The sequence below is a fragment of the Rhinolophus ferrumequinum genome, chromosome 10, assembly GCF_004115265.2.
Source record: "Rhinolophus ferrumequinum isolate MPI-CBG mRhiFer1 chromosome 10, mRhiFer1_v1.p, whole genome shotgun sequence".
NCBI classification, from domain to species: domain Eukaryota; kingdom Metazoa; phylum Chordata; class Mammalia; order Chiroptera; family Rhinolophidae; genus Rhinolophus; species Rhinolophus ferrumequinum.
This window is the reverse complement of record NC_046293.1, coordinates 27455390-27466567: the sequence shown is the minus strand read 5'-3', so window position 1 is coordinate 27466567 and position 11178 is coordinate 27455390. Positions and strand designations below refer to the sequence as shown.

Below are 11178 nucleotides of genomic sequence, written 5' to 3'. Positions count from 1 at the left end.
ATACAGGGACTCAAACCCCTCAGATTTGTTACTTAGATTAATCAGTTTTTGGTTGGGTAGATTATCTAGCAGGGAATTTAGACATTGAGGAATTTGTGTGTGGTGACCAGTTTAGTTTGAAGAATACCTTTTTTATCTAAATTAGTGTGGAATGCATGCCAATTTCTACAGGACTTATATATTTAAATATTTTGGACAAGAGGTGTGGATTAGATGGTCTGAACAATTACTCTAACTCCTCACAACACTTTGCATGTGTAAATACAGTTTAGAGAAGTCATCAATGTTACTTTCATTTTCAATCCTGCAAATGTGTGATCAGTGTACACTTATGTAAGAATTTTTGTTTCTGACATTCATATCCTAGAAGACATAAATATTTAAACTAATGGAGACTGACAATCTTATTTATATGAATATAAGGCTTTTCCACTTTATACTTCTAAAGCTTTGTCCACCCATACAGAACTATGTGGAAAACAGTGAATACTATATCCAGAGCCATATAAACATCATCTGAGCTGTGGGCCTAAATTATCTAGATATTTCTCACTTCATATTATATTGCTGTAAATATGAGTAGAATGCCAGGTCGAATACCTCAAGCTTAGTAAAGTACAGCATAGTTCAACTCAGTGAATAGCTATGGAAGTTTTCTTTATTGATTGTTTGATGTGTAACAATAATTGGTATCTTTTTCACACATTACAAAAAATTATACTTGGCTCAGTATGCAATCTTTTAAGCATAGCCATATTATTTAACAGAAGGGGGAAAAATCTATTCTACCCAATACAGCATTTACAAATGCACAAAACATGCCACTTTGGCTTGTATATTGCCTAGATTAAAAAAAAAATCTCTTTTTAACATAAATAAGTTAGTATAATTTTCAGTGTCTTTACAGAGTTATGTACACAGGTACACTTCAAATGGTTTTGTTTCATACACATACACAGGCAATGGAAAAATACTGTTTAAAGATGTAGTATCCATTTCACTTATAACATATGGACTCTTTTCAATACACTTTTGTAAAAACAATGTTCTTTGGACAAATTAACAAACAGAATGAGAAGTTTTAAATTTAAAATTATTTCATTATTTTTTATGTTAAATTACTTGACAGATTTTTAAAAAATATCCAATGATTTAGAATTATTTTGACCGTGTCTACATAGCCCAAAGTGAAAATTCAGAAATTTTCTCAGCACATCTGATAAAAATGAGATGGTCGAGTCCGAGCATTCAGAACTACCCCCATACACCTCCCAGATTTTTGCCCAGAATTACCTGCAGTGATTACCTAACTGCTAAATAATTAGCTGGTAAATTCAAATTTTAAAGGGGTTTAGTGGGGAGCACGAAGAAAGATAGTTTTGTTATTTTTTTTAAAAAAGCCATTTGCTGCTACATAACGGAATCATCAGAGCTCCCAAATGAGACATAGCTTCATGTAAAAATAAACAGCAATTTTTTGTAGTCAGTGTTCAAATTTGGAGGATTTTTACAACGAAGTATCAGTTCTCACTGAAAGGGACATTACATCTTTAAAGAAAACAATTCAACCCCTCCCCACAAACTGCTTCTCTTCATGCAAGTCTAATATTTTTCTCCTTGCTCTAAATTGAAGCGAGCTCTTCAAACCCCCATGCCAATTCCTCAGCCCCACCCTGCCCTCCCTTCCCCAAAATTTATGTGCTACATAAAAGGTAAAAACTATATACACAGGTAGTACAATGAAGCAAATAAGGAAAAACCTAATTGCACAATGCTACATCCAACGCTTTTAGAGGCAGATCATTTAAGAGTGCCTAAAATTTTAGTGTTATCATGTTGTTCTTTTCAGTGCTTATACAGGACGTCCATTCCATGGAGTCAGGGATATGTATTTAAAATTTTTAATTCATATCTTCCTTGCTTCATCAAGCAATGATGTATCTGATAAACAAGGAAACATACTCTCAATTCTGCAAAAGAAACAAGAAGAAAGAATTAGAAGAATGCCACTAAAATAACATTACCAATAAAGTTCAGGAATTATTTTGTCACTGTCTTGGTTGGGAAATACCTGAGTGACAGAAAAGTATGTACTAATAGTTGATGGTTATAGTCTTCTCCATCCAACGTTTCCTTCACTGGATTTTTGCTCTCCTCTGTGTTGTGTACTTTTGTCAACAGCAGTGGTTCTCAATACTGGCCAACTCCCCGGGAGATTTGGAAATGTTTAGAGACATTTTTGCTTGTCATACTGGGGGAAAAAGGGTACTTGCATCTAATTGGAGAGGCCAGAGATGCTGCCAAACATTCGACAATGCACAGGACAGCCTCCCACAACAAAGAATTATTTGGCCCAAAATGTCAATAGTGCACAGGTTGAGAAAACTTGGTTTAGAGAATCGTTCTCAAACATGGTAGGAAAAAACAGAGATAGGAAAATTAAGAAACTGCAATACTTAAGCAAAATTTCTATATTTGAAAAACAATTGAAAATATAACTTATAAAGGCTCTCCAAAGAAAATTCTATTAACACTTTTTTTTTCAAAATATTCTAGTTTCTTAGTCATATGCAGAATATACACATGAATGCTTCTGCATAGGGCCTTACTACTAATTTCTAGTATTCTTTGAACTGGCAATATTTACTAACAAATGCCTTTCTAAATCAGAATGGGGCCAGGTCAAAATCCAGTAGGTCTGATTCACTCTGGCTCATCTGATGAGCCAGGCCACAAGTTTCAAACCAACAATGGCTGCAGATGGTAAGGTTGCGTCAGAACAATTTTTTATTCAATTTTCCCACTACATATATAGCTATAATACAGAAGTTCTATAATGCCATTTTGTATAAGCTCTGAAAATATCAGATGTATGTAAAGAAGTTGCATATGTGATTTAAAAACACAACAAATTTGAATCCCACCTTAATCCCTGTGTTCTTTCATTTCTTTTTAGATGTTTATAAACGAGGATTTGAAAAGATACTATCAATATGTATTAAGATCTCTTTATATGCTAGGCTATGAGTGTGTTTTGGGGGGAAAAAGAAAAAGAGGTCCCATTCTCTGTCTATAAGATGTTTACAGACTATTAATACACGTACTTTGAAAAAAAAATATGTACTTTGATCTTTATGGATAGCCAATCCACATAAAGTTGGCGGCTGAATTATTCAAATTAGCTATTCGTGTTGATCAGATTTTAGTAGATGGAAAAATCTCCACTTCCCTTGTGCGGGGCAGACCTACCCTGCCAGCCCTGATATCTACTATTCATTTCCCCTACAAATATCCAAATCATCCTGTTATAGTAAGATTAGCATACACATGCTGACGTGTTCCTGGATTGCTTACTTTGGCAGAGTTAATTTAACTTCTGTTTTGCAACTTTAGTGTTATCAGAAATTCTGTAGGAACCTTAGTATTTTTAAACTTTCTATTTTGGCTTTTTTTTAAATACAAAGGTTACTTCTCTGTCCCCAGAACTTATCAGAACACAGGGAAAATGACCTTTTATGAAAATGATAAAGATAAAAGAACACAACATAACTCTCTTTTCACATTTCTAACTATTTGATTAACCAAATATGAGCCATGTGTACCTAACAATGCCCTCAAAATTTAAATGTAATCATTCAGTTGCCATTTTTTCCATGTATGGCCCAAAAATGTGTTACTCCCCTTAAACCTCTGGGAAATGAATTCTCATGAAGTGGGACTGAGACCACAGCCCAGCTCTTGTTCAGATGGGGAAAGACCCTATTGTTCCCAACATGTTTTGGTGGGGCTCACAGGAACTGACCGTCCTATCCACAGGACCCTGATTACAAGTACTTGCCTGGAACACTTGCTCTAGTCCTTTCATGTTTCAGGGGAAAATGATCTCAGGACGTGGAAACTGTTTAGAAATACAGTATCCCCACGGTGACTCCTAGCCTTCCCCACTCCTACTTTCTCGACTTCACAAAATATAAACAAAACAACAACCCACAGCTCTCATCTGCCAGCAACTAAGATGGGTATCTTGGGGTTTGAAAGGCCACGAGTTCCTGCAGCCCAATTCGGGTGTCAGTTATTTGCTCTTAGTAATCAACCCACCGAGCGGTTTACGTTTGACGTCTTCTGAGGCCCGGCTTCTTGGGCGTCTGCTCCACGGAGCCCGCGTTCGGGGAAGCATCTGAAACATTTTCTTCTGTTCTGTTGGCTCTTTTGTTTTGAGGAGAGGCATCTAAGGACAAGAGGGAATTTTCAAAAGAACACACACAAGTAATCTTTATCAAAAAAACAATGGCTAACAAAAGTTGGCCCAGTAGTCAGGGGATGAAAAACCCACCATCTCCACCCACAATCCTGCACCCATCACTCTGAGTGGCCTTTAAGGGCACAAAATGAGGTTGTTTTCACATAACAGTGTTTGCTACGCCCCAAAGCGCTCTCTCTCTCCATAGCGAAGAGGGAGGCCGCTGATAAACATCCCGACGTTGTCCAAACCTACTGCCGTGTACACGGAGGGGAGGGGGAAGGGGGAGGGGACAGCGATGTTTTCGCTTAGTGAAATTATCAGATAATACAATCTCAGGCCTCTGACTTACAAATCATAGACAGGCAAGCAGTCAGATAGCACTCACAACCTAAGATTCCGAAAGCGGACTCCCAAAAAGCTACATCAGAACACGCTGAAAACTGAGAGGTTAAGACCCCCAAGTAGGCAAGGCGGGGCCCCAGACAGACATTTTATGGTTTTGAGAGGGTCATTACCGTCATTTGCAGGTCGCTTCCTTATCCCAGTGCACGGCTCGGCTAAGCCCGTCTGGCCGTCCGATGCATCAGTCTTTTGGTCTACCAAATGTGTGTCCTCTGAGTTTGCCTGAGACCCAATTAAAGACACCGCCTGGCGGTTCCCGCTGACATCCTGACTCTCCTGCGCTGGCACCTTGCAGGCGTCTTTGGGTGGCCGCGGGGGTCTAGAGTAGAACTCGGGCACGCTGCCCTTTTCCACCTCCTGCCATTCGTATCTGCCCGGCAGGGGCTTGTGATTCTGAAAATCAAAATTCCACTTTCGCTGGCTTGCCTCTTCCATGTCTCGGCAGTGCTTCTCCAAGTCCCGGGTTAACTCTTCGTGATTCACCGGGCCGAAGAGGTTTCTGCAGGCGGACGGTTTGGGGTACTCCGCCTGTCTGGCGTCCATCCGCTCCAGGCTAGGGCTCCCGTTAGACACTCGCACGTTTGACATCTTCCTCCTGGGTCTTTACGACCGCCTCTCGCGCCCTCTCGGAAAACAAAACCGAACAAAACAAAACGCCCCGACCCAGCCCGAACCCCTCTTATAAGTCCTGCGACTGCCCTAGGAGCCAACAAAAACAAACCCCAACGAGTAACTGGCGAGCGTCAGGAGCGCGCTGGGTCTGGGGAGGGGGTGAGAGGAAGCCCGGACTAGGCAGCCGAAAGTCTCCGCGGATCAAGTGTACGGGCGAGCGAGAGGGCGGGGAGGGGAGGGGAGAGGCAAGAGGCGGGGGTGGCAAAGCCAGTCCAAGTCCAGGCTGGTGCAAGCCCGCGGTCCCGCGAACCGAGCGGCTCTCCAAACCTTGCCGGCGTCAGAGTCTCGGGGCGGCGAGAGAGTGGGGAGAGGGGAGGGGAAGAAAAACACCCTGAAAAGACGAGCCCCCTTTTCTTAGTTGCCCAATATGGCGGTGGAAGGGAGGCTGACGAAGAAGAAAATGATTGACACCGCAAGTCTATTTAAACAGAGGAGGAGATCCATTGGTCGCGGCGCCGGGAGCCGCCCCGCCGAGGCTGGCGAGCGCGGCCTTAAGGTGGCCCCGGCGCGGTCCCGCCGCCTCCCCGCCTCCCCGAGCGCGCCGACTCCGACAGCGCCGCCCGGAGATTGGCTGGTCGCGTGATTGCTGGAGGTATACTGCTGCCAACAAACCTGCTCTAGCTGGCCTCGGAGAAATTAAAAATAAGACAAACAAGCTAGCCAAACGGCTGGGAAGCTGGGGAGGGGCCTGGGTGGCGGGGCCTTGGGTTCTGGTCCCCGCGCGGCGCTGGCGGGCGCGCGGCGGTCCCGAAGCCTCGACCTCCCTCGCGTTCCTCGCCAGGGAAACGAACGGGCTAGAGCCGATCTCGAAGGTTGCTGGCCCCTCGATGTGTGCCTCGGTGGCGATCTAGTTTTCTCCGCACTGCGGGCAGCTGGGGGACGGAGGCTGACGGTGGGAGCTCTGCCCGCAGATGGTTTCTCACCCGCGGCACAAACTTCTCGCGCTGCGGAGGAGGCGGAGAAGTATTGGCTGAGGGGCTGAGAGCCCCGGGTGAGCGGTGGTTAGCTCACCCTGAACCTTGAGATCTCTGCTATTCTAGGGGATGCACAGGGGCTTAGGGAAGAAGCCAGGGCTAACGCCTTTCTATAAATTAGCCTGGAGTAGGCTCAGCCTTTATAATACTGTATATTCTGAACCCACGCTCTCCCTCAATAAAAATAAGATTTCAAGATCAAAAACTCGACTGGTCTCCCAAGTCCCTAATAAACTTTGATGATGTCTCAGACACATTTAGTTTCCAAAAGCGAAGTTACACCCCTGGCCCAGTTCTTGCTTCTCAAGCAGTGAAGGCAATTGACATGGACTGCGTGTGGGAACTCGTCTCCTCGTTCTATTTTTCAGTTCTTTCCCTGATTATAGCAGTTTCCTCTACCTTCGTCCGGCCGCCAAATGCTACAGCTCCTTCCTCCACCTTTTTTTCCTACCAGATTCACTGCTCCCTCCCACACAGAACAACATTCAGACGCCAAGTGAATGCTTTTAGAGGGCTACAAGTAGTTGAAGGGTGAAAATACTCTGGAAGTCCAGATTATGAGGTGATTTATAAAACCACCACAACCATGTCTTCACGGCAGATACTATTCAGGCATTGTTCTGCTCCCCCTTAGCAACCTGAAATTTACCTATCAATCTGGTCCTGAGCAGGGTAGCAGACGTTAAAACAGCGTGGGCAGGGCTGTCAGACCCCAGACAAATCTCAATGGGTCTTTAACCGCCTCACCGCCACCCCACCCTCCAATACATATGATCTTGCTTTGGGCCAAAGTTAATACATTTTACTGGAAACTAATCTCATTCAGTTCTAATAGTCCACAGAAGCAATGTTGTCTTATGCTTCTACGCTACAGATGAGTTTGAGTTTTAACTTGTTTTCTTAACTACACAGTTTGTCCACTCTGTGTGCCTGCCTCACCTCCTACACTACAGAATGGTAGAGCAGGGAGGGACCTGCGGAACCCTGTAGTTCACCCATCTCTTTACTGCTGAGGAAACTGAGACGGAGAGGAGCGTTCCTATCCAGAGACCACATATCCAGTCGGTAGCAGAGCCAGGATTAGACCACAGGTCTTCTCTCTTAGGCTGGTTCGTTTTGTTTCTTTCTGATGGCCCCAACTGGCTCAAGTTTTTGTCTGGATTCACCTGTGCTGTAATCTGTAGGTCCTCCTCTCTTACAACTGATGCACAATGGCTCTTTCTTGTGTCCTGGGCTGCCTGCAGATGTTTCCTTGATGTGGCCTGTGGTCACTGATATTTAAATGCAGCTGTCACTGGCCTTTGGTGTCACCATCCACTAATTGCAGATTCCAAAAGGACAGGGGTGATACTAAAGAGAGCAGCGAGGGAGACAGTGCCCAAAACTCGTTTCAAAGTCAGGACTTCCTACCTGATGGACAGAAAATATTTCACCTGGGATCAAAGTAGGCCGTCTCCTCTTCTGTATTTTTCTACATTTAATGCCCCTCTTAACATTGGATTGGAGAAGAGGGAGAGAGGGATTCGACACTTAGGGTAGGCCTCAGTACCATAATTTATACCCCACCCCTGAAATTAGATCATTGTTGTCAACATTTTTAACTAGTTGCTGGGCTACACAGGAATTCTACATTATATGTAAGCACATATTCACTTGCATTAATACACAAATTACCACATATATGTGAGTGGAGATATTCTAGAATATGACACCTTGTCACAGTTTCATTTTATGCGTGGAATTAATAGCCTACATAAAAGTGGAAAAGTAATACTTCTACCCCCATACACACTGAATCTTTCTTCAGTTAATATGCAGCAGCACCATTTTGTTGCTTTGTTAATCTTGAAAAGTAAACGAGTCAGTCACGCCACCTTAAGACGTCTGGCTGCCAGCAGAAAGCCTGTGCTGACATCGACCTTGCTATGATCTAAAGTGTTTTGTTTACAGTCAAGGCACGGGAGATCTGCACAGCAAATAAAGAGAAGGCAGGCGTCTGCCGTAGTAGTGGCGAAGCGTGAAAAAAATACTATGGGTCCCTGCGGGAAGAAGGAACGTGGAGATCAGAGCGCCATCCTCCTGCGCGAAGTAGGAGGCTGCAAAAGAGTAGGGCGGGGAGAAACATTTCGGATAAACAGTGACAAGGCGGAGCCTAGGTTAGACGACAGAAAGTTCCATTCGGTACAGCTCTAAAATGGGCTTTGCTCCCCAAGACCCAGAATTTAGTCCTGGGTGATATTTTTGTTGTCATTTTCACTTTAAGTAGGTAGTTTCCTACTGAGAGCTGAGAAGTGTCACATAAGCCACCCAAGATTGCTGTGTCCTTCACAAGCTGAGGAGAGAAGCAAAGACCAAAATAACTTAAAAAGAAAACACCTGTGTGGTACACAGTGTCTAAATAGGGTGGTTGGGCAAACAGTGGGGTGAGCTGGCCTCCCAGCTGCAGTCCTTTCAGGGGATAGCTGAGCAGCCCCCAGCAACTCTGCGACTGTACACATGGACAGTTGCCCCGCCCACCACAACTACACAATTTTAATTCTTCCGCTACGATGTTTATAATGAGGCAGCTTTCACTCAATTTCATTCTTCTCCTAAACCGACATATTTTTAGAAATTGGGAATTTACGTCATCTGTTTCTGATGCTTTTCATTCAATGTAACAAATATTTATTGAACACCTTCTATTAATTTGCTTAATCTTACTTTCTTTCAACAAATATTTATTGAGTGCCTTTGATACGCCAGGCTTTATCCTGGGGATACAGAAGTAAACAAACAGATTTGAACGAGGGTGAAGCTTACATTCCAGTAGAGGGGAAGAGGAGACAGACACACGATAAATGAGGAAAGCATATATTATGTAAGGAGGTGATATGTGATATGGAGAAACAATAAGCAGGGGAGAGGGAAAGAGAATGTTGCAAGGATCCCAATGTGAGAATAGTCTGGGAAGGCCCCATTGAGAAAGTGGCATTGGAGAGAAGCCCTGAGGAACTGAGAAAGCAAGCCAGGCCCGTGTCTGGGGAAAGAGTGTCCCAATAAAGGGAGCGGCAAGTGCAAAGGCTCTGAGGTGGGATCTTGTCTGATGTGCTCAAGAGGCAGCAAGGAGCAAGGGGAGAGAGGTTGTAGGAATATCCAATCATGCAGACCTAGGGAGGGTTTCTGTCACTGACTGAGCGATACGGGAAGCCACTGGGGCATTAGGAGGTTTTAAGCTGTGGAATGATGTGATCTTACTATGTGTAAAGTATTTCCCCAGCGCCTTATTCTCAGGAGCATGGGGAGTGAAAGGATGACTAAGTTACAATCCCTGTCTTTAGGGCGTGTACACCCAAAGACATAAGGAGACCATCATGTGCACAAAAAACTAGAGGTAGAAAGCAATACATGGAAGAATGCAGGACAAAGATGGAGTACATAGGAGGGAGAAAGAGGAAGGCTGTATGGGGGAGGGGACATGTGAGTCACATCTTGAAGAATGAGAAAAATGTCAAGATTATAGGGATCTATTGATAGGCGTGGTCATTGGGGATGGTATCAGACAGGGGCAGGCCATAAATGGCATGCAATTAAAAAATGTTTTATTCATAAGCAATGGGAACTGATGTTGCTTTTGGTGAAAAGAATAACATGATCACTGTGCAAACTTAGCTCCTGAACAAAGAGCAAGCCTGGGCCCTGAGAGACAGTCTCTAGGAACAGAGCTAAATGAAAAGCTGGGTAGACATCCCATCATGGTGTTAATCCAAAAGTAGCTGAAAGCTGGCCAGAGTACTGGTGGTGAGGCAAGCAGGTAGAGAAGTATGGGCGCCAAGCCCAGGATGAGATGGTTTGGAACAGAGAGTAGGAGGCAGTCTGGTGTGATCCCCTAAGCTACAAAGGCTTAGAAGCAGATGCCTTGTATGTGGTGCTCGCAGCCTTGACAGTGAGTAGAGAGGTAACTGTTAAGGTGCCCAAGGTGTCTTGGACAATCAGACCTTTGTGTTTGGAAGTGGCACCTAACAGCAGAGTAAAGGGTGGGTGTGATGAGCCTCTCCAGGGCTAACACAGGGAGGTAATTTTGGAGGCTGATTGCATTTGCTCAAGCAAGAGATTCAACAGCCTTAAGCAATGCTGTGGAGGATGGAAAGGAATAAATGTGGGGTTTCTTAGGTAGTTAGAACAGATAAGGGTGTCAGGGAGAGAGGGAGGAATGGAGGATGACTTTAAGGACCCAAGCTTTGGTATTTTAACTAGAGAGGTAGGATGCAACAGAGACTGCTAGCTGTCCATCAAAATCCATCTCGTCTTCTTCAGAAATATAACTAGCATACAGCTGCCTAGCTACACTAAATTTCTCAGCTTCTTCAGCAGTTAGACATGACCTGGTGATTAAGTATTTTCCAACAGAATATAATAACTGTGGTATGTGTCTTCCAGGCCTAGTGCAGAAAAATCTGTCTCATGACCCTTCCACTTCTGCCTCTTTCCCCCTTTCCCATGGGCTGTAAAGGTGACTACTAGTGCAACCTCAGAAGCCATATATTGAAGATGAAAGAGCCACCATCAGTCTGGGTCCCTGACCTGATCTGAGAGAAAAAAAAATAAAGTTCTGTTTTGTTGATCCATTACCTTTTGCATCCATTTGTCATAGCATTTTACAGTCAAGCCTAACTAATACAGAGGAAAAGTTTGGCAGACAGGAAATAGGGACGATTAAGAATTTGGCCTAATATAGTCAGGATATGCATTGAAATTAATTGGATCCCTGAGCAAAGAAAGAATGGGAAGTTACGTTCCTTAAGAGGGCAACAGAGATAATATTGGAGACGTGAATCTGACACATAGTGTGAAGGGATGCAGCTCTCTGAGACCTGTCCATATTTGCAAATGTGCCATTAACCATAT

At 43.9% G+C, this 11178-nt stretch overlaps 1 protein-coding gene across 1 annotated transcript; it reads right to left on the bottom strand.

Moving 5' to 3' along the window:
- Window positions 1-626: 626 nt before the first annotated feature.
- Window positions 627-5785, bottom strand: CDKN1B (cyclin dependent kinase inhibitor 1B). The gene is made up of 3 exons (XM_033118044.1): window positions 4759-5785; window positions 4099-4228; window positions 627-1970 (listed from the first exon to the last, which is right to left on the bottom strand). Exons 1-2 carry the CDS (start codon window positions 5231-5233, stop codon window positions 4107-4109), a joined length of 597 nt encoding a protein of 198 aa, XP_032973935.1. The 5' UTR covers window positions 5234-5785; the 3' UTR covers window positions 627-1970; window positions 4099-4106.
- Window positions 5786-11178: the final 5393 nt, after the last annotated feature.

Coding starts and splice junctions, on each gene's coding strand:
- CDKN1B (XM_033118044.1), bottom strand. CDS start 5,233: ATGTCAAACGTGCGAGTGTCTAACGGGAGCCCTAGCCTGGAGCGGATG. Junction 4,229..4,758: donor GAAGCGACCTGCAAATGACG/GTAATGACCCTC, acceptor TCTTGTCCTTAG/ATGCCTCTCCTCAAAACAAA.